General features: G+C 44.3%; 1 protein-coding gene across 1 annotated transcript; it reads right to left on the reverse strand.

Annotated features, from left to right (window-relative positions):
- Nucleotides 1-563: 563 nt before the first annotated feature.
- PLD4 (phospholipase D family member 4) lies at nt 564-21,720 on the reverse strand. Its single transcript, XM_063118496.1, has 11 exons — nt 21,634-21,720; nt 20,727-20,753; nt 15,569-15,762; nt 13,569-13,752; nt 10,823-10,943; nt 8,966-9,093; nt 7,352-7,552; nt 6,710-6,849; nt 4,381-4,546; nt 3,192-3,288; nt 564-804 (listed from the first exon to the last, which is right to left on the reverse strand). The coding sequence occupies exons 1-11, from the start codon at nt 21,718-21,720 to the stop codon at nt 578-580; spliced, it is 1,572 nt and encodes a 523-aa protein (XP_062974566.1). The 3' UTR covers nt 564-577.
- Nucleotides 21,721-23,979: the final 2,259 nt, after the last annotated feature.

The following is a 23,979-nucleotide window of genomic DNA, read 5'->3' on the forward strand; positions in this document are numbered from 1 at the left end:
GGCAAGGATCAAGAGTGCCTTACCAAAAAAAGGCAGCCAATTCACAAGTCCCCATTTAAAAGTTTTCTATCCTAGGGTGACCATATGGAAAGGAGAACATGGCTCCTGTATCTTTTAACAGCTGTATAGAAAAGGGAATTTCAGCAGGTGTTTTTTTGGGATGGATGCAGCACCTGATGAAATTCCATCTTAATTACAACAGTTAAAACTGCAGGAGCCCTGTCCTCTTGACCAGATACAAAAGAGGGCAGGGCTCCTGCAGCTTTAACAGTTGTGATGAAGAGGGAATTTCACCAGGTACTGCATGCATACAAATGACACCTGCTGAAATTTCCTTTACTACACAGCTATTAAATAATCATGATCCCTGTCCTCCTTTCCATATGGTCACCCTAGACACTCCCCAATACACAATGTTAGATGTAAGCAAAAAGTAATTTGAGAACCAGCACCTCTTTAATCAAAGTTTGGTATACGCTGAACTGAAGCATTGATCATCAGGCAAATGCATGACAGAGAGTCTAAATCTGTAATGCAGAAAGCTTATAAGCTGAATTTCTATCTGCAACAAAATAATTTAGTTCTCTTTTAAAGTTTTATATGCATCTGCCCAAGCACAGTCCTTCTGCCCAGGCAGCTCCTCCATATTTACTGAGTATTTGGAATTCCAGTCTCGTTCAAAAAGAGACCTCAGTTGTTCCTGTATCATTGGATTCCTCTTTTGGGGATTGGTTGAAGACTGCTTGGCAATCAATCCCACTCCTGCAGTGATGGTGAAATATTCTTCAGCCCAGTTTGATGTTCCTAGAGATGACAGAAAATGCAGAGTGTGAATAAAAAGATTAGAATTGTAATTGATCTCATCACACATTCAAAAGACAAACCGCCCCCCATGGCAAATATGTTCCCCGTGATGGCAAATAAGTGAAAGAGTTGTCTTTAGTTGCTTGAAATGACCATCCTACAGAGGCCAAAGCTGTAGAATCAATAGTGAGGGAGAAGAAACCCATATGTGTGTTTATGCGGAAAAGATATTGATCAGGGCTGGCCCTACCATTAGGCAGAATGAGACAGCCGCCTCAGGCAGCAATGTTAGAGGTCAGAGCTGTGTGCTACCACTTGGCCTGCTCTGCGTCCCCAACGCTAGGTGTAAGAGAGTATGCTGCCCATTGCCAGCACTGAAGTAAAATTCAACACTCAGTTTGCTTCTGCATGTGGAATTGTGTGAGGCGCCATGCCACCTTGCCTTTGCCTCAGGCAGCAAAATGTCTTGGGCCAGCCCTGATATCGATTGGGTCAGCCAGGATCCATTGACAAGAAAAGCCTGAGGGAAATGTTTGAGGAAAACGTTCTCTCAAAACAACCATCAAGAGTGAAAATGATCTGCACAGTCTATTCCCAGACACCTAGCCAAGCAGCACATGTGATTCCAAAGAGTAGAACAAGGAAAACAGGCAGGACCCAAAGCATCTCTAACAGGCAGAAGCCAGGAGCAGGAGAAGCTAATGCAGACCCAGTTCTATAGAAGGAGCACCGAGGCCTAGAAAGGAACACTTCCAGACTACAGGGTCTTAAAAAGGACGCAGGGAGACCTGCCCATCCACTGCTTGTCAGGAAATGCCTGAAGTTTAAAATAGCTTGACGTTTGGCTGGCATCTCTGGCCTCATATTTGCTGGGTAGTTTTATGGATCCCTGTGGAGGCCTCCCCCACTCCACCCCCGTGTCCCCCAAGCAGTTGATCCCAGAGAATAAGGGAACACTGCTGGGTGGGCCCTACAGAAAGGCATCAGGTGCGTTGGCAAGGAAATCCAGTGTAGGGTAGCTACTGATGAACTACCAAAGAAGAAATGCATCACCAAACCTGAGGAGAGTAACTTTTTCATACAGCGCATAGTTAAACTATGGAATTCACTACCGCAAGATATGGTGATGGGCCCCAATTTGGATAATTCCTGGAGGAGAAGGCTATCACTGGCTACTAGTCCTGATGGCTATGTGCTACCTCCAGTATCAAAGACAGTAAGCCTGTATACACTAGTTGCTGGGGAACAGCAACTAGAGAAGCAGTGTGGTGTAGTGGCTAAAGTGTTGGATTGGGAGTCGGGAGATCCGGGTTCTAGTCCCCACTTGGCCATGGAAACCCACTGGGTGACTTTGGGCCAGTCACAGACTCTCTCTCAGCCCAACCTACCACACAAGATTGTTGTTGTGAGGATAAAAATGGAGAGGAGGAGAATTATGTACACTGCCTTGTGTTCCTTAGAGGAAAAAAGGCGGGATATAAATGCAATATCCTTGGGACCTCGATACTCGAGAGAGCGCCTCTCCTTATATATGCCTGCCCGAGACCTTAGATCCGTTGGAGGAGCCCTTCTCCGCATCCCACCAATGCAACATATACACTATGTTGGGACAAGGCTTTCTCTGTGGCGGCACCCCGACTGTGGAATGCCCTCCCCTTGGAGGCCCGATTGGCACCAACATTGATTGCATTTCGACGCCAAGTAAAAACATGGCTTTTTAACAAAGCCTTTGATGGTTAAACTCACTGGCACATTGTTTTAACTGCTTTTACTGCTTTTAATTTATGTATTGTTTTAACTTGGATCATGGTTTAATTTGTTTTTAACTGTGCATATTTATTGTTTTATACTGTATATTTTTATCTGTACGCTGCTCTGAGATCTTAATGATATAGGGCGGGATATAAATGTTTTACATATATACATACATAAATAAATAAATAAATAAATAAACAAACAAACATGGGTGGGGGGTGCTCTTGCACCATTTTCTGCTTGTAGGTTCCCTGGTCAACAGTTGGCTGGTCACTGTGTGAACAGAGTGCTGGACTAGATGGACCCTTGGCCTGATTCAGCATAGCTCTTCTTATGTTCTTATATCGTTTGAATGTAGTAATTTAGATGTATGGTTAGTAATTTAGAAATAATTATTATAATTTAAATAGAAATACGATGCATCTCACCATACTGTGGAAGACCTGTGTGCCAGCCTGTCTGCTCAGACCACTCTTCAGGTACTAAGTATTGGTGGACAACAGTTCTTATGGGTCATGATCTTTAAACTGGGATTGGACTGGACCATCCTTCAAATACAAGACACCTTCAAATAGAGGATGGGACACCCGGGCCTCCCTGCACACGCCTCATGCCGATGGCACAATGCTTACCAATATAAGCTGCCTTGTCGGTTACCATATATTTGTTGTGATTCAATCTCGCAAAAGGAATGTTTGTGTGATTTCCAACTGGAACAATGAAGATTTTCTAGTGGGAAGTAAATATAAAACATGGCTAGAATGAGCAGGAACTAAACACTTTATGGCCACAAATTGTATGCCTTTCCAAATAATAGAATATAAATGACAATAGAGTAGTTTTGGGGCCAAAGTAAATGTTCATCTAATCATGTATAGTGAAGCTACGCGTGGTAGTTTTATTTACCTTCATGCAAGCATGCACAATCCCAGTTCAGATCAGCACCGTGGTGCTTCAAGATGTAGGGGGTTAAACCTTTCCTCCATCCTGTTTTCATCCTGAAATTCCCTCCCCTCTGCCAATTGACTAAAGCCTCCAATGTAGGCTCCCCCCCCCTTCTTTTTTTTAAGCCCTGCCCATGACGGATGGAATTTCAGGGTAAAAATGAATATGGGAAGGTTAAACTTTCCCCTAATGGAATGCCATGGTCCCAATCCAAATCCAAGCTGTGCACACTTATACAAAGGCAAATAAAACTCCACTATGCATGATGAAACCAACATTTACTTTGGCCCTTACAGGCTAAGCTACACTGATGGTGTTGTAAAATGGTCTGAACTTTTCCACTACAGTATCGAACAAAGAAAATATACTTCTGAAAGCAATAATAGTGCTGAATATTTCATAATCTCATGATGATGATGATGATGATGATGATGATGATGATGATGATGATGATGATGATGATAATTTATTTCTTACCTGCCCTCCCTCTGGATCGAAGCGGGGAACAAAATTGAATACAAAAATACATTAAAATACATTAAAATACGTAGTCTCTGTCATGTTAGCCTCTGTTGCAGCAAAAGCAACAGAGCACGTTAAAGACTCTTGTGGCACCTTAAAGACTACCAATTCATTTTGACTTAAGCTTTTGTTGACACTGTTGCTTCATCAGATGCATGGTAATAAGATGTAGGGCCTAGGGAAAGGCTTTGAACTCAGAGAGCTTCGGCTGTGGGACGGTATATAAATGTAAATAAATAAAATAAATAAATAAACTCTCTCTCAAAGGACACGCTACATACTCTCCTCTATAGCAGGAAAGTGACATGTGAACATCTGAAGAAAATCCACGGCCCCAAAGCATGTTTGATTTACCACTTCTATTGTGATGTTGGAACGAGGATCATTGAGGACACTCAGTGACTTCAAGTAATGAAACATGGAAGAATCAGTATGGATCCAACAGCTGACCAAAAGCCGTACGCATATATTATGACCGAGTGCCACACTTCTCAGAGCATTGTCAATAGGTGGCCAGTATCTGCAAGGAGAATGTTGTAAAATGAGCAGTGTGGAGCTTTGTACGCATAGTGATGGTTCTGCTTTATTCATCTGAATTAGAGAGGGGGGTGGCATGACTGGAAGGAGACAGTGTGTTTTTCTACACGAGTCTGTTAATTCGCTGTATCTTCTTTCCATTTTGTCACAGAATTGAGATCCGAGCACTGCATGAAGAGTGTTTCCTTTCCTGCTTCTCCACTACATAACCTCTAGGTGGCATTTAGGAGGCATTGTGGTATAATGGAACAGTGCAAATACACAAGTGGAAAATGCATTTTTCTTTCGCTTTTACAAATAATGCCACATTTTCCCTGCTCTAAAAAAAACCTCGCTGAAAGTGCTCTTTAAAAACAGAAACGAAAACTAGAGGGTCATGTCATAGTCTAAAGAACCCATAAACAACTGCGAGTAGGCATGGTAAGTGCACAATAAATGCCTAGTGTAGAAAAGCTTACTATAATTTTGCCAGTCCCCTGGTGCTATCTATAGACCTGTACTTAAAAGCATTAATATCTCTCTATCCTTTTTGCTGAGGCTGAGATATGTTTAACATAATGTAGTAGCATAATGTGCCTTTAAAACAGGGGTGGGCAACTCTAGGTGGTCCATGGGCCAATTCCACCCCCAAATCTGCCTGTAGGCCACAACACACACACACACACACACACACACACACACACACACACACACACACACACACGCTATGGTGACAAAAAAAGGAAGCAAATGGCAGAGTGCCCCAACAACCACTCAAGCTAAATTTGTCCTTGGTAAGCCTCTGTAGTGGTTTGCCATGGTTGATTTTTCTTTTCCCAAGCTTTTGGGGGCTACAGGGGGCACATGGGGTGCTGTATGTGGTCCACCCCTCCTTTAGGAAAGAGTAAGAGGGGAAGGCACGTATGTCCCCAGACAGAAGAGAAGATACCCTCAGGTGCCTGAAAAAAACATTCTTATGCCCAACACATTTTGGGAATGAATTTCCTTCCTCAGGGGCTGCTAATCTTTCCCCAGATATGTCACAGAAAATGTTTCCAGTGCCTCCTTTATTTTAAAATACTGAAAAGTAAAGAAAGCCCTTTCCAAAACACATTGGGGATAATCAAACGTTTCTTCAGGCTTTTGAGAATATCTTGTATTCTGTCCTATGGCAACCCTATTATAGACCATTCACTGAGTGTAATCATGCTACACCAGGGATTCTGGCAGAAATATATAAAGGGCATTGTCCTCTAGTTCCCCTGGGGGTTTGCTGCTGCTGAGTGAGTGAGTGAGCATTAGAGAGCTGGCATGAGTCACAGAAAACCTCCAAGAAATATCCTAGACCCTCTGAGAATTTCCTCAAAGTCATGGCCACATGGTGAGATGTTCATGCCCTGGGCACTACTTTATTTATTTATTTATTCAACGCTCTGAATCAGCGCTCTGAATTTTTGCACACTGCCACAGAGCAATACTACATCAAGGCATTCTAGGAAATTTAAATGGTTGCTCCCAGGCATCCAGCACTGATTCAGAGCACTGGTGCTGCCTGACATGGCATTGCCAGGTAGGCTCACACAAGGACCCAACTGACTTGGGGGTGGGGGCTCACCAGAGGACATTTAGCTGGCCCTGTTTTATAGGACCTATGGAATACTGGTTAGTGCTATATCACTTTCATGACGAAAAGCTCCCCTCATACATTCTGCCTGACATGCTAGTTTTCAGTGTGCAGGGATGATGATGATGATGATGATTTGTAAGAAGCATTCATTCATTGTAAACTGTTAGTTTTACCCTACCCTGTGCCTGCTTACCCTACCCTGTACCTGTTTGCATTCTCTTCCCCTCCTTATTGTTTTACTATGATTTTATTAGATTGTAAGCCTATGCGGCAGGGTCTTGCTATTTACTGTTTTACTCTGTACAGCACCATGTACATTGATGGTGCTATATAAATAAATAATAATAATAATAATAATAATAATAATAATAATAATAATAATAATAACCTGCATCCACACTCGGAAGGGGTACAGTCCTGACACAATTTTACTATCTCAATAAGAATTAGGCCCATGTAATTCAAAGGCTGTGGAGTGGGTGGAAAACAGTTCAATTGATATTCAGCTATGAATATTAAAGGCAGGATAGGACCTGATACCTCTGTGGGTGTCTGAAGCGGCTTGTGGGGAAATATGCCATAATAGAGACATATACAAATTCTTCTGCATCATAGATAACATCAAGAACTGCTGTAAGGTCAAAGGTGCGACCCTCTGGACAAAATGAAGAAGGAGAAGCCTAGAGAAAGGAGAAACTTGATTACTACAGCATCAGATATTTATCCCCACGTTTATTCAGTAAGAATAAAGGTTTCCTGCCTCAAAAGGTTTTATTCTATGCTAGGGTGACCATATGGAAAGGAGGACAGGGCTCCTGTATCTTTAACAGTTGTACTGAAAAGGAAATTTCAGCAGGTGTCATTTGTATGCATGCAGCACTTGGTGAAATTCCCTCTTCATCACAACAGTTAAAGCTGCAGGAGCCCTGTCCTTTTTTATTTCACCAGGTGCCGCATGCATACAAATGACACCTGCTGAAATTCCCTTTTCTGTACAATTGTTAAAGATACAGGAGCCCTAGCCTCCTTTCCATAGAGTCACTCTATTTATGGTTTCAAATTATCATTTGCTGTTCAGGGCCACAATCCCACACAGACGTACTTAAGACTAAGTGCCATTGAACTTGGGAAGATTAATCGCTAAGCAAACCTGCTTAGGATTGGGTTGTAAAGTCTACTCACAGAAAAATAAGCTTCGGTGGAGGTTCCATTGACCTGCACTTCCAGGGGACTGTGCCTGTTAATATTGGTAGAATAATTGCTTGGCCATGGAGATGGGATGGTGGCATTGGATTCTCCAAGATCCCAGTATGTTTTGAAAGTTTTCCAAAGGTCATTCGCTAAGCAACTGCAATTGTTGATCAAAACCCCGAGTTCTTTCACCTGAAGAAAGAGAAAAAGTTGGAGAGCAACAGGCCAAACCAAGCATGTGTTATCACTTACACCAAAATCTTTTTGGGTCGGTGGGCACATTTGGAATTTTGTGAGAGTGTCATGGGCACTCTCACAAAATGGCTGCCACGATGGGGCTTACCTATTCATAACATGGTTGCCACGGTGGGCATGACCGGACACAAAACACTCATTTCCCGGAAGGCAAAATGGTGAGGCAAAAAAGGGAAAATAACTTGCCCAAGAATCTACATGCAAGGCAGAGGTGGGTTCTGAGTTCCAAAACACAAATTGAACCCAAATAAAGATGGCGCTGGAGGGTGGCACTTCATTTTGCGGCCTCCCAAATTAAACAAAGAGGGTTTAATGTTTTTTTTTAAAATTAAGAAATAAAATAAAAATCAGGAAGGGAAAACAGCATGGTGGGCACCAAGGGGCAGGCAGTCATTGAAGGGCCGAAATGTAGCACAACAACTTGCATAGCTACTCTCAGGGGAAGGGAAGCACCGTGGCTCAGTGGTAGAACATTCAGTCTTTGTACACAGAAAGTCCCAGCTAAGATCTGTATCCAGGTAGGACTGGAAAAACTCCTGCATGAAACCCTGGAGAGTCAGTGTTAAGAATACTGTAATGGATATAAGAACATAAGAAGAGCCATGCTGGATCAGACCAAGGGTCCAGCACTCTGTTCACACAGTGGCCAACCAGCCATCGCCAAGGAATCAACAAAGCAGGACATGGTGCAACATCACCCTCCCACTCATGTTCCCCAGTAACTGGTGTATAGTCTTACTGCCTCAGATACTGGAGGTAGCACATAACCATCAGGGCTATTGATAGCCTTCAGGAATTTATCCAACTCCCTTTTAAGGCCATCCAATTTGGTGGCCATCACATCTTGTGGTAGTGAATTCCATAGTTTAACTATGTGCTGTGTGAAGGTCCTTCCTTTTAATATGTCCTGAATCTCCCACCCATCAACTTCATGGGATGACCCCATTGGGTTCTATTATTATGGGAGAGGGAGAAAAATGTCTCCCTATCCACTTTCTCAACACTGTCAATAATTTTGTACGCCTCTATCAGGTCTCCCCTTAGCCTCCTTTTTTCCAAGTTAAACAATCCCAACTGTTGTAACCTGCCCTCATAGGGGAGATGCTCCAGTCCCGTGACCAATGGTCTGACTCAATATAAGGCAGCTTCCATTCTTAGAAATAGAAATTGAACACAAATTCATTTGCATCTCAAGCGACGGACTCTGAGCTTTAATATTCTCCCCAAACAGAATCAGCAATCTTAATATGATTTGTTCTTGGTGTTCTCGATACAAATTGAATGAGCTTCTGATGTGTTGCTAGAACAGTCTTTCTTTCCACTTCAGTTTTATATCCTCAGATCTCTCACCTGAGTCAGGGCCCTCCAATCTACATTGGCACTTCCGAGAAAGATGTGTTTCTTGTCTATAATCCAGAATTTGGTGTGCAGGACACCATGGGTCAACTGCCCAAAATTAATCCTTTTTACATGAGCCCCTGTGGAAAAGAAAAGAAAATCAAACAACAGCATGTGCTCAATTCAGCCTGTCATCAGGGAGGAGTGCAGCAAAGAATCAGAGAATCAGTTCGAGACACGTTTGTTCTGTGTTCTTTTCTTTGACTTGTTAGTATCTTTTTCACTAAGGGCTCATCTACACCAAGCAGGATATTCCACTATGAAAGCGGTATATAAGAGGCGGGAGCCACACTACTGCTTTATAGTGGTATTGAAGTGCACTGACAACTGTCGGCACCTATTGACACATTCCATATAACCCTTTTGTACCACTTTCATAGTGTTATATCCTGCTTGGTGTAGATGTGTCATGGGCCCCAACAGTTGTCAGTGCAGTTTAGTACCACTATAAAGCAGTAGTGTAGATCCAGCAGTGCATTTCAATAATGCTATAAAGCAGTAGTATGGCTCCTGCCTTTCATATATCACTTTCTTACAACTTTCATAGTGGAATATCCTGCTTGGTGTAGATGAGCCCTCACTGTTTCTTGGTCCTTCCTATAAAGCAATTCTCAGTCTTGCTTCCTGGTTCTAACTGATATCTCCATGACGGTTATTTTTGTAATGACAGTAAGATGCCTTGAGACCATTAATTTTCTCTCCTCTCCTATTCTACTGTATCTTTTAATATTTCATTTTGTTCTGAGAATAAACTTCTTTTTTGGTCTCTACCACTAAAAAAATTGCCTCTAGCATTGTTCTTTAAGAACACACAAACCTGCATTTGCTTCACTAGAAATCCCCAGAAATGGAAATAATTCAAATTTGCCAAAGGCCCTTAGATAGATATCTGTGGTGCGAAGTAGGGATGTGCACCACCTTGGATCATAATCCCGAATCCGAAGCGGATCTGCATGATTTGAACCTCCAAATCACTGATCTGAGGCGGTTCAGAGGGTCTCTGAAGCGGTTCGGATCGATCCAAATCGATTCGGAGATTCGGACACCATTTTAGGCCAAACTGGTTTTTTTCCAATACTTATAACTTTGTTATTTTTTAACATAGAAACTTGAAACTTGGGGAACTTAGAGATGGCCTTGTGTATGTCATGTGAGTTAATTTTCAGACAGATATGTTCAGCAGTTCTGTTGCTATTAATTTTTTTAAGAACTTAAAAAAGGGAGGGGGAGGAGTTTTTTGGGGTGATTGACAGCTTGACCTTCCAATTGTCCTGAAGCCTCTAGCACTGTATCCCCCAATCCTGCTCAAGTGTCCAGCAACCACCAATCACAATGGTGGAGGAGGGCTTAAGGAGGGAGAGATCAGCAGAGATCTTTCGTCCTTGTGGGGTAGACGTTGAAGGAGAAAGACTGTTTGACCTGTGTGTTGGTGGTATAGCATTTTTAGGAGGTGTTTGGTGGATTTTTGCTTAGATCTTCTCATTCTTTACCTTTCCTTGTTCTCTCTCTGTCTCTCTCTCTTTAGCATTTAATTTTCTTCTGCTCTTTATTATATAAACTTTAGTTTGTTTGTTCCTGTTCAGTGTGTGTCTTTCTTCCCTCAACCCCCCATGTTCCAGCCAGGTGTCCTTTGTGTTTGTCTGAGTGTCTTTCCATTATTAAAAAAATAATAATTAAAAATTGTATCCTATCCTCTCTCTCTCTCTCTCTCTCTCTCTCTCTCTCTCTCTCTCTCTCTCGCTCTGTGTGTGTGTGTGTGTGTGTGTGTGTGTGTGTGTGTGTGTGTGTGTTTCATAAACAGATGATCACCTTTTCCCTCCAGGACCTGAAGATCAGTTGAGTTTTGAACCTTAGATGGCACACTTGTTGCAATAAACATGGAGACATTCTTCAAGAGCAGGCTTTCAAATTGCTTAAGAATCTCTTCACCCTGCAAAAGGCAAATCATTTATTTTTTGTGAACCGCCCAGAGATCTTCAGCTGTTGGGTGGTATAGAAATTGTATGAATTTTGTATCATACCAGACAGCAGCGGCCCCTGAGGAAGGAAAGTCCTTTCCAAAATGTGTTGGCTATATCAACATTCTGAATGGGATAACTCTGCCCATGTTCTAAACCAAGCCATCTGGCTGCAAATTACTTGCATGACCATATTTACCTTGCTGTCGGCCCTGGTCCTTAGCTCTGTTAATATCATCACTAGTCTGTTTTGAATTACATATCCTTTACACAATAGCTGAAGCATGGTCCAGTAAATGGATTTGAGGGCGAGGGTGACTATGTCAGGAGCAAGAGGCTTTAGCCACGTTTCGGCTTAGTGGATGTCAACATGGGGGCCATATAATGTAGTTATGTGTTCAGGAGGCTGCTTGTAGAAATGTCTGTTTTGTTGCAGGGGACGTTGTGTTTGGGGTCTTTCTGGCTAGGCTTTGAACACAAGAGGGCAGGAGAGAGCAGAGTGGCCTAGTTTGTGGCAGGAGGGATGTTTGAGAATTTTGTTTCCGTTCATTTTTGATAAAGCTTTCCCCAAACTCACAAATTCACAAGAGTGCGATATGGCTGCAAGAAAGGCCAATGCTATTTTGGGCTGCATTAATAGAAGGTGTGTACATTGTACACACCTTCTATTAATGTACAATGTACATACCATGCTATATAAATAAATAAATCATCATCATCATCATCATCATCATAAGTATAGCTTCCAAATCACGTGAGGTACTGGTTCCTCTCTATTCGGCCCTGGTTAGGCCTCATCTAGAGTATTGCGTCCAGTTCTGGGCTCCACAATTCAAGAAGGACGCAGACAAGCTGGAGCGTGTTCAGAGGAGGGCAACGAGGATGATCAGAGGTCTAGAAACAAAGCCCTATGAAGAGAGACTGAAAGAACTGGGCATGTTTAGCCTGGAGAAGAGAAGATTGAGGGGAGACAGGATAGCACTCTTCAAATACTTAAAAGGTTGTCACACAGAGGAAGGCCAGGATCTCTTCTCGATCCTCCCAGAGTGCAGGACATGGAATAACAGGCTCAAGTTAAAGGAAGCCAGATTCCAGCTGGACATCAGGAAAAACTTCCTGACTGTTAGAGCAGTACGACAATGGAATCAGTTACCTAGGGAGGTTGTGGGCTCTCCCACACTAGAGACATTCAAGAGGCAGCTGGACAAGCATCTGTCGGGGATTCTTTAGGGTGGATTCCTGCATTGAGCAGGGGGTTGGACTCGAAGGCCTTGTAGGCCCCTTCCAACTCTGCTTTTCTATGATTCTATGAAATTTCTTCATATTTGGAATGGAAAGAACTTGGGAGAATTTGAAACTAGGGCTGTGCATCGCATCGGGACAAACACCCGAATCCAAGACAAGGCGGCCGATTCAGCCTGGCTCAGCCCAAATCCGGAGCAATACCTGGTCAGCCTGAGGTGCCCCAAGGCCAAGGCAGACCGGCATTGAAGCCTCAGGGGTGACTCAGATGAATTTGGGGCAATGTTGGGCCCTTCCCCAGACCCGCCCACACATCTGGGAAAGCCAGCACAAGGCTGGATGTGAGTCCAGGTGAGTCCTCTCCCTCCTCACCCTCCCCGCCGATGCCACAACTTGTTCTCCTCCTGAGAGCAAAGGCCTGCGATTTAAAGTTATTGGTGGGCTCTCTGTTGATAGCATATCTATCACTACAAACTATGGCAACCATAAAGGGAAAATGGCCCTTTATGACCACCATAGTTGGGGCCATAGATATATTAAAAATAGAGAGCCCCCATGGAAACTTTAAATTGTGGCCTGGCTCTGAGGAGGAGGATGCGTTTCCAGGTTAATCCCGGCAGTGACAGCCCTGGGTTGAGGGGAAAAGGGGGGACAAGGGGGGAGCAGGGAATTGGGAGTCTAATGGACTCCCAGTCAGCCTTGCTCCCACGCAGCCGGCACCCAGGATATCGCAAGGTGACCCAATTCAGTGCCAAAGCAAGGCAGGCACCCTCTGAAGCACCCAGAGCCGAATTAGGGCCTCTGAGGCAAGTCGGGGGGGGGGGGGGCTATTTGAAACTGACAGATTCGTCCAACATGACTGTCAAGTACACACCTTATCCCCAGTTGAATTCCCACAGGGAGGGCACACGTGGTAACAAGAAACATCACACTCCGAATCAGAATGTCAGGAATTGTTTGTGGGGAATCTGAATACTATACAACCCAAATCAGAAGCCGGTGCCATCAGTTGTCCTCATTGCCCTCTAGGGATGCATGAGAAAGTTGTTTCAGTTCATTTTAAATTAGTATTTACCCAGTTTGCAAGGTCCAGACTGAACACAGACTTAATCTGTGGTTGAATCAATGGGAGAAGAATGCAGGGTGTGAACACTTGGGACAATACACACAAAAACACACATGGATTTGCATTCAAAAAGCGGGGGGGGGGTGAAAGACCTTGTAATTTGACACCGACTTGAGTCAAAACAATCTTCAAGATGGAATTGGGAGAATTCTGCTGAACTTGGAGTTTGCTGATTTGCAGTTCCCTACTAACCAGCTGCCGACTTAATAACAATCCTCTTATCTCTCACCTGCTTAGATGATGTGTCGTTAACACCCAGATCTTTTCCCGTCAGAGTCCAATAGTAAGATGCCATGTGAACGCTTTCCTGGGCCATAGTTAAGAGCTCCATCCATGCTTGGTATAAGGGCTTTGCAGTACTGCTGTTTGGCCCGTATGGCATGTCCCACGGGAGGCTTTCCACAAGCTGAAAACTGCAGTGGCAAGGGTAGCAGAATACTTTGCACTCAAAATAGTTGCACAGAGTGACCCTATGGAAAGTGGGACAGGGCTCCTGTATCTTTATCAGTTGCATAGCAAAGGGAATTTCAGCAGGCGTCATTTGTATGCCTGCAGCACCTGGTGAAGTTCCCTCTTCATCACAACAGTTAAAGCTGCAGGAGCCCTGCCCTTTTTTGTATCTGGTCAAGAGGGCAGGGCTCCCACAGCTTTAACTGTTGTGATGAGGAGGGAATTTCACCAGGTGCTGCAGGCACACAAAGGACACCTGCTGAAATTCCCTTTTCTATGCCACTGTTAAAGATGCAGGACCCTTGTCCTCCTTTTCATAGGGTCACTCTACATGCGCACAAATGTCCTTTCAGAATCCCTCACCCTATTTATGGGCAGAGCTTTTGGAAGGACCATTTCACCAAATTTCTGCAGAAAGGAAGAGAAATTCTCCCGCAGTTTCTCGGAGTCGGGCTCACCACAAGCAGTAGTTGTAGCACAACTACTTACTTTCTTCCCAAGGGTTTTTGGGTTTGCGCTGCCACCATTTTGGACATGTTTCTGAGCAAGATGGCTGAGGGAGCTGTGTGTGTTCTTTCCTTCCATGACCCATCACTCCATCACTCTGCAGCCTCCTTGGCTGCCCACACTTCCTGATCTGAAAAAGCCCCACATGTTTCAGTTACCTTATATTGTCTTCCCTTTCCCTGGACTTTAAATGAAGTGTGGGAAGCCTGGTGGGATGCCAGCAGAGAGATGACAGTACAATGAAAGACAGGACACTCACACACACTTCTTGGACACTTCATAAGTAAAGTAAGCATAATAATTCTGAACACATGCATGAAAATTTCTCCAAAATATACTTCTCCTCTTTTGATATCCCCCCACCCCCCGAAAGCCATTTCTTTTCTAACAAATTGATTGAAAAGGATCGAAAAAATGTGGAATAAATTTCCGGCCCAGCACTAGTTGTACAAGGCAACCATTCCATTCCTGGGGTTGGTTTCAACAGAGAAACGCTTAAGAAAGTTTCTGACGGCACACCAACTCTGGGCCGGTTGTCAAAATAGTTTGAGTAAAAGGCAAGATTTGCAGTCTGGTTGCCAGATGATTTTATTTCGAAATAAAATAACTTTTTTTGTGTGAGTAAAAAGGCAGAGTAGCTAATAATAATAATTTTTAAAAACAGACTTAGCTTTGTTTTCTGTCGACACCAGCCACAAAAACAAAAAAGAACACTTTTGTGATTAGCTCTTGCTTCTACCAGAATCCATCAGGCTGATCCTACTCCTCATTCCACGCCCCACCAAGGTATTACAATTTTAAAAGCAAAATTTGGCAACCACCTGTCCCAGCATCTGCCTCTCGGGGCTCTCTCAGTGCTCTTCACTGGGTGTCCTGGTGGCCCAAATTGTTCAGTTTGAAAAAATTAAGAGTGTTCAAAGCAGGCTGGTTGCCAGAATATTCCAGCTAGGAACAAAGGAATAGTTCTATTTTGTTGGTTTTTAGAATTTGGAGCCATGATAAAGAAGGACGCTGGGGCCATTTGTATTGTGCCCCTAGAGGGGAAATTCTTGGACGTAAGATGAACCAGAGCCAAGCATTTGCCAAGATTCCAAATGCTTGATTCATTATGCAAATGCTTGATTCATTAATCAAGTTCCGAAGATGAACAGATACCGTCATAGTTCAAACCATAAAAAGGAAGTAATCAGCCATAGTCACAAACTTAAATTTGAAAAGATTACAGAATGATCACGGGAGGCAAACTTGGAACCAACTATTGGGCTGGCTTACGTGCACGGATCATGACATCTCGGGTTGCTCTCCATCTCGGCCATTCTTTCTTTTGCAATGGTTTGGTCGTCATTGTCATGCAGGTAAGTGCTGAGAGGTATGTCTTCGTTCCTTGAAAAGATGACAGTAGAGGGATTCGTGAGGTGAGTGATTATCACAGCAAGAAGTCCAGCAACTGCAATCAGTCCAAACATCTGGAATGGGGAGAAAATTCGCATAAAGTGAGGTCTGTCGGAACAGAGTTGGGAAGAGTACAAAAGTGGTACCAACTGGCCAGGACTTTCGGGCAGAGGTGCTGGGCTCCACTCAGCTGGATTATTATTTATTTATTTATTTATTTATTTATTTATTTATTTATTGGAGGTGGAAGATGTAGTTCATTCCTTTTACGCTGCTCCTTGTATAAAGGTATTAGGAATCGTTTTCTGGGAGATCTCCTGAGAGCAAGAGCGGTTTGGCCCACTGCTAATATTATCTGTGATCTGTTAGCAGATTACAGTAAAGCGATTACAAGCAAGGTTGCCACGTTTGCTGCTGCAGCAGCTCAAAAAATCCGCCAAAATTTTTCTAAAGAAATCAGGTGTAGATTGCAGAGGGGACCCCCTGCTATAATTTTCTGTATTTATTTATTTATTTATTTATTTACATTTATATACCGCCCCACAGCCGAAGCTCTCTGGGCGGTTTACAACAATTAAAAATGGTAAACATTAAAAGTATACAAAATTTAAAAACCATCAAAAACATAAAAAAAACAGTATAAAAACAACAGTATCCATTTAAAAACAACAATTCTGGGGTCCATTAAAAACAAACTTAACGTTGTTAAATGCTGTTAAAATGCCTGGGAGAAGAGAAAAGTCTTGACCTGGCGCCGAAAAGATAACAACGTTGGCGCCAGGCGAGCCTCATCGGGGAGATCATTCCACAGTCGGGGGGCCACCACTGAGAAGGCCCTCTCTTATTGAAGGCCCTTCAATAATAAGAAGTTATTATTGCTACTAGGGTCTGTATCATTTTTTTCAACAGTATAAATCTCAGCCTTTTCTCTCAGTTTGGTTCTTGTATATGAATTCTCTCCCTATGAGTTTGTAAGCATTTTGGCTGTCATTGAGCCATCTTGTTTTATTGTTGTGGTTGCAATGGCCTTTGTGCCATAGACACAATAAAATGTATCTTATTTATTTCATTTTTATACCGCCCCATAGCCAAAGCTTTCTGGGCTGTTTACATAAAATTAAAAGATAGCAGTGTTGGTGCCAGGCGGGCCTCATCAGGAATGAGCAGGAAGCTTACCAGATTTTGAAGTAATACACCAGACTTGCCCAACCTGGTGCCCTCTTGTTGTTTTAGACTTCAACTCCCATCAGCCCCAGCCAGCATGGCCAATGGTCAGGAATGCTGGGAGTTGTACCCCTAAACATCTGGCACGTACCAGATTGGGAAGGCTGTAATACACATTAGCATGTAAGGAGCCACCCACCCACCTAGGTAAGACCATTAAATTCAAAGTAATTGCACCACTGTACAAAACTGTGGGCATCGGCAAACAGTAATAGGTATTATTACTTGATCACTGTAGTAGTGATGGGGGAACTTCAATTACCCTGATATCTGTTGGAAGACAAATTCTGCCAAAAGTGGCCCTTCCAAGAAATTCTTGACATGTTTGGCTGATAACTTTCGCCTACAGAAAGTGGAAGAAGGAACTAGAGGATCGGCTATCCTTGATTTGATACTAACCAATAGGCTCACAAAAAAAGTTATTTTATTTCTCACAATGACATTCTGATCAGCAAACTAGCTAAAAGTGGGCTAGATGGAACAACTATTAGGTGGATAGTTGGCTACAGAATCGGACTGAAAGAGTGCTTATCAATGGAACCTTCTCAAATTGGGGCTAGGTAACGAGCATTTTTATGAATGACTTGGATGAGGAGGTGCAGGGAATGCTTGTCAAGTTTGCAGATGACACAAAATTGAGTGGGATAGCTAATACCCTGGAAGACAGAAATAAACTTCAAAGTGATCTTGGTAGGCTGGAGCTCTGGGCTGAAAACAATAGAATGAAATTTAACAGGGATAAATGCCAAGTTCTACACCTAAGAAAAGGAAACCAAATGCAGAGTTACAAGATGGGGGATACTCAGCAATGCTACAAACAAGAAGGATCTTGGAATTGTTGTAGATCACAAGTTGAATATGAGCCAACAGTGTGATGTGGCTGCAAAAAAAGCAAATGCTATTTTGGGCTGCATTGATAGAAGTATAGCTTCCAAATCATGCGAGGTACTGGTTCCCTTGTATTTGGCACTGGTTAGGCCTCATCGTGAGTACTGTGTCCAGTTTTGGGCACCACACTTCAAGAAGGATGCAGACAAGATGGAGGGGGTTCAGAGATGGGCAATGAGGTTGGTCAGGGGTCTGGAAACAAAGCCCTATGAGGAAAGACTGAAAGAACTGGACATATTTAGCCTTGAGAAGAGAAGATTTATTTATTTATTGCATTTTTATACTGCCCAATAGCCAAAGTTCCCTGGGCAGTTCACAAAAAGATGGAGGAGAGACATGATAGCACTCTTCAAGTCTTTGAAAGGTTGTCACACAGAGGAGGGCTAGGATCTCTTCTCAATCCTCCCAGAGTGCAGGACATAGAACAATGGGCTCAAGTTACAGGAAGCCAGATTCCAGCTGGACATCAGGAAAAACTTCCTGACTGTTAGAGCAGTACAACAATGGAACCAGTTACCTAGGGAGGTTGTGGGCTCTCCCACACTAGAGGCCTTCAAGAGGCAGCTGGGCAGCCATCTGTCAGCGATGCTTTAAGGTGGATTCCTGCATTCAGCAGGGGGTTGGACTTGATGGCCTTATAGGCCCCTTCCAACTCTACTATTCTATCATCTTCTTCCTCTTCCTCCTCCTCCTCACATAAAATGTTCTATGTGCTGTACAGAGATTTGAAGGGGGAACATAGTCTGTCTACACAGGTTTGCAATGTATGAGAAATGATGCAAAAAACAACAACAAAGGAATCAGGAGGAAAGAGGAAAAGAAGAAAAATTAGATACCAATTCTGGAAATTACACAATCTCAGCTTTGCCATTTGATCTCAACAGAAAACAGCCTCCCTGCCTTTTTGTAGTTACTGTATTATTACTATATTGCAACTCTACTGTGATGAAAATATAAAGAGGAAGTCAAATCCACCTGCTAGACGATCGAAGCAGATGGTTTTGAGGAGTTTCTCTCTTAATAATAAATGAAACTGGTTTTGAGCTTGAGAACTAAAATGGGACTCCATTCAATTTACTGCTTTTTTGACTTGCAAAGAAAAAAGAAGAAAAGGAAAGTAAGATGATCGTGGTTTTGCCAGCTTACTGCGTGTATTTGCAAAAAAAATACTTCTCGTGCTGATAAAAAACACCAAAATCCTAAATCTGATTCAGGGAGGCAGGGCCGAGGCGTGCTAACGTTAGCGCGCCTTGCCCGGGCTTCCAGACGCACGACGCGCAGGAACGGCGGGTCCCTGCGGCGTCCGCCATTTTTTTTCTTGTTGTTAAAGGGGCCGGGTGCGGCCCGAAGACTCTGGGAAGGTAAGGTGTTTGTTTTTAACGGGGGGGGGGCGAAGGATGGCAGGGTGGGTGGCAAGGGGGAAGGGCGGGTGACAGAGGGAGCAGCGCTCCCTCTGTCACCCGCCCTCCCCCCTTGCCACCCACCCTGCCATCCTTCGCCCCCCTCCCGCCGATGGGCACAGCGCTCCTATGAGCGCTGTGCCAGGTCCGCAGCTTTTTGTGGCTCCTCGCGAGTAAGCGAGGAGCCACAAAAAGCCGCGGAAGTCTCCACACTTTCCCCAGCCCCGGCCTGAGGCCGGAGCTAGGGAAAAAGCGTGCCATAAGCGCATTGGCTTATGGCGCGTAAGACCAGGCCTCAGCGCGGCCTGTTTCCGGATTCCCCTGTGCGTCATCTGGACGCACAGCAGGGAAGCCGGGTCAGAAGGCGCGCTAAGGCCTCGTCTAGGAAGACCCTATCTAGTACCAATGAAGGGAAGGATTCACACTTTAATTTGTCAATGCCCTCTTGACATTAACAGAGCCCTGGGAGCTGAGGTGGCATAGTACTTAAGAGCAGGAGTTACAGGATCCTGGGTTCAAATCACAGCAACACCAGGAATTTACTGAGCTGTTCTAATCGCTCTGCCAACAGCAGTACCAGGACAGCAAATATCACTGCTTACATGCTCCTAATGCCAACTGGCAAATAATGGTTTTAGTCTTCCTTTCTCTCAACAACCCTGAAGCGGGATCACTGGGATGGTGGGGAGAGGACTGTGTATGTCTGTGGGGTACATATGCTCCTGACCTCTCACCTGGCACTGCATGCAGCCTTCAAGGCTGAAAAGGTTATGCCCCCCTGATTTAGAGTTCAGACTGGTCTGCCAGCTGCACCTCTACTTGGAGAGGCCGGGCCTTGCCTCGATTATCCAAGCGCCAGTGACGTCTAGGCTGGACTACTGTAATGTACTGTACATGGGGCTGCCTTTGAAGATGGTCCAGAAATGTCAGCTGGTGGAGAATGCGGCTGCCTGAGCGTTGGTGGGATTGAGGCAGTCAGATCATACAACTGTGTATAGTGTGCCAGCTGCACTGGTTACTGGTACATTTCCAAGCCCAATTTAATGTGCTGGTTTCAACCTTTAAAGCCTTAATGGTTTGGGGCCAAATTACTTGAGGGACCGCTTTCACCCATATCAGCCTGCCCACACCTTAAAATCAGCAAGAGAGGCCATTAGGTAGACAGCGAGGTAGGCGCATATACAAGACAAAGCCTTTTCTGCAGTGGCCCCACATTGCTGGAATTTACGTCCCACTCAGGCTGAATCCAGTACTTCTTTTATATTGTTACAGGAATGAGATGCCATTGGAGGTCTGTCAGGCCCCATCATTGTAGGCTTTTAGGAAGGCCCTGAAAACTTATTATTTTACTTTGGCTTTCTCCTGACTATATTTTATCAGACTGGATTATAGGTGCCACTGTGTTTCCATTTTTGTCTTATGCTGGTGTTTGTTCATTTTTTAATGTTTGCTGTTATTTTTATTATTGCATCAATTTTTGTTATGCAAATTTTTGTTATGGAAGGCAGTCTAGAAACATTTTAAACTAAAAAAAGAAAACAAAGAATTGCCACCTATTTCCTGTAACGTGGTTTTATTCCAGTACTTACTACTTGAATGCCTTTTTGCTCATACGGGTGAAATTTCAGAGAGAAGATCCCCTTTAACATCCGTGGTTTTGTAAAGGTCCTTTTCATGATCTAAAAAAAAACAGAAAGGAAGTGAAAGAAAGAGAATGAACTGTTCCAGTGCTCACAGCAAATGCCATAGGCCATTCGTTTTCAAACTTTCTTTAGGAAAACCTATTCATACCAGCCTGTGTAGCATGTATAAACCATTCCACTGGACATATGTTTATCACCGTGAATTAGGAATACACTCTACAGCACAGAAACACTCCTTTTCAGCTGCGTCCCCCCTTTTAGTCTATTACTGATTTTCTCATAGAGGAACTCAGCCATTGAATCATAGAATAGGAAGGGACTTTGAGGTCTTCTAGTCCAACCCCCTACGCAACACAGGAATCTTGCAGTGATAGCATCCCTGAGAAGTGGCCATCTGGCCTCATGGAATTTTGAGAGAGTGTCATGGGTGCAAAATGGCTCCAGGGAGGGGGGCAGCTGACCATTTTCAAAATGGCTGCCATTGTGAGTGCCGTACACATGCCCATTCCCCCCCCCCATGTGATTGCCTGAAAGATTGTATCAGGAATGGACCCTAAAGCATTCTGACCATCATTCAACTTTAAGTGTGTTTTTGGAGTGTGTAACCATTAAGCCTTTTACCATGAGATTTCCTCAATAAAAATAAATCTCAGTGATGCGAGTGTCTCGTATCAGTTTGCCACATGTGGGAATGCCAGAGGGAATGGGCAGGCACATGACAGCGAGCATGGCTGGTCACAAAACACCTCTGTCCTAGAGGGCAAACTATTGTGTCTAAAAGAAAAGGAACAGACCCAAGAAATAGCAAGTGCAAGGCAGAGGTGAGGGTCTCAGCTCCAAAATGCAAACTGCTTCTTTTGAATCTAGTTTTCTGCATAAACTAATGAGGCCCAGAGGCAAGTAATTTGGCCAAGAATGCCATGTGGGGGAAGAGGCATTCTTGGAAATAAAGGTGGCGCTGGAGACCAGTGCTTCTCCTTGTAGCATGCTAGCTCCCCAGATTTGAAGGGGGGAATGAACAATCTGAAAAAATAAAATAAAAAATCATTAGGGGCAGGGAGCATGGTTGACATTGAGCATTGTTGTGAACCGCCCAGAGAGCTTCGGCTGTGGGGCGGTATATAAATGTAATAAAATAAATAATAAATGAGAGAGGTGTCCACGGATGAACACAGTGCAGTCCCTGGATGGGCGCATTGGTGCCCATGGCCACCACATTGGAGTCCTCAGACACTGAATATCTATCAGTTACCAGTGATCAAAGGAATTGCTTTTGAACTGTTTCAATCCCCAGCAAATCACAGCTGCTTCAAAGTCAGTGCACTACATGACAGCCAGCTGGAGGGGTGTGCTCCAAAAACTCTCTGGGCTGCATACACATTAGCTATAGACATGTTATCAACACACCAAATGCTTCTTTCCCAAAGAAAGAATCATCGGCCTTCAGCCTGCATACCTAACACAGAAGACCATGTGCATTGTTTATCGAAATTTTAGTCACTCCTTGTAATAATAACCTTCCTCAACTTGGTGTCCTCCAGATGTTCTGGACAATAACTCCTATCAGCCCCAGACATCATGGCCAATAATGGGAGTTGGTGTCCAACACATGTGGAGGAGATCAGGCCAGCGATGGCTGATGTATAAAGAACCATTGAGTGGTCCACAGATATTCCTGATGGATATTCTGATGGGGTCTGAAATGCAGAGAGCGTCAATGCTACCCAAGACACTTTGCTGCAAGGCCCAAAGCCCGTCCTGCCAGGAACAACACTTTAAAATGTCCCACTGCACCATTTAGACACCAATTCCATGTATGCTCCCCTAATGGCGTGGCCTGAAGCAGGTGAATTCACCCTGCCCCATGGTAGGGCCGGCCCCCAGGGAAGGGATTTCCCCATCCCCATCTGAATGGGGGGTCAAGACCTCAAGAAGAATCATGCACTGAAAGAGTGGAGGTGAAATCCAGCCATGCCCACCACTCTTTAACTCCAATCACTTCCCCAACCTTGGGCCCCCCCAGGTCTTTTCAGCTACAATCGCCATTGGCTGCTTAGACAATCCTTCTCGACCGGTTGATGGCTGTGGGGCAGGAGTGTAGATGGGACTTCCAAAGCATTGTCCTCCGAAAGAGCTACCATTGCTCTTAAGGGCTCTAACTACTTCATATGAAACAGCCATGTACCAAATCACATCACTGGTCTATCTAGTCCAGGGGTGCACAATCTGGGCCCTGTGTGCAGCCCACGGCTGCTTCCAGACCTTGCCCAGAGTTTCCCTTGTTGACACTAGTCTAGGATTCAGGAACATCAGAAGCCAGCTTATACTGGGTCAGACAATTGGATCTTCTAGCCCAGTCATGTCGAAACAGACTGCCAGCAGCTCTCCAGGGATTCAGGCAAGAATTTTTCCAGTCCTACCTGGAGATGTCGGGATTGAACCTTGGGGCGGGAAACATCGCACAGCCCTAATCTCGGCCGGTATTGTCTTTCCCAACACCTGCTACCCAAGACCCCCCCCCCTTTCGCCTTGAGGATTGAACCCAGGACTTTTTGCGTGGGAAGCAGATGCTCTGCTAGTGAGCTGTGGCCATAGAAGCCTTCCCAATCTAAGAAATCACAAGACAGCAAAGTGACTTCACCAGTGCACTTCAAAGGCATCTATGGCTGGGTCAAAGAATACAAAATCGCTCACCATCTTGGAAGCTTTAGCTGCAGCTGAAGTTTTTCTGTCCTCCCGGTCGTGATCAGGGCTGCAGTTAACCCTCAGAAACTGCTGTGGGGGGGGGGGGGTTGGTTTCAGGGCACTCAGCCACAAGTGTCGTTTGCTTTTTTCCTCCTACGTGTCCAACCGGCTGAACTTCCCCTTTAAGATCAGAATCTCACCCTCGGTAGATATAATTAAGAGCCCGAAACTAAAGCCATTGTCTGGTGGCAGCAATCTGTGACACACGCTACACCTGGAGGGAGCGGATAGCTTTCAAGGGATCTGAAGGCGCCGCACACGTATATATCTTTTGCCCTGCCATTGTCTCCGGTCAAACGGATTTGGCATGTTTTTGAAGGCCTGCGGAAAAATGCTCACCACGGTGAACTGTGGAATGAAGATAAGACACTGCCAGGCGTCAGCCATGCCA

This window comes from Elgaria multicarinata, chromosome 2, assembly GCF_023053635.1.
Source record: "Elgaria multicarinata webbii isolate HBS135686 ecotype San Diego chromosome 2, rElgMul1.1.pri, whole genome shotgun sequence".
NCBI classification, from domain to species: Eukaryota; Metazoa; Chordata; class Lepidosauria; order Squamata; family Anguidae; genus Elgaria; species Elgaria multicarinata.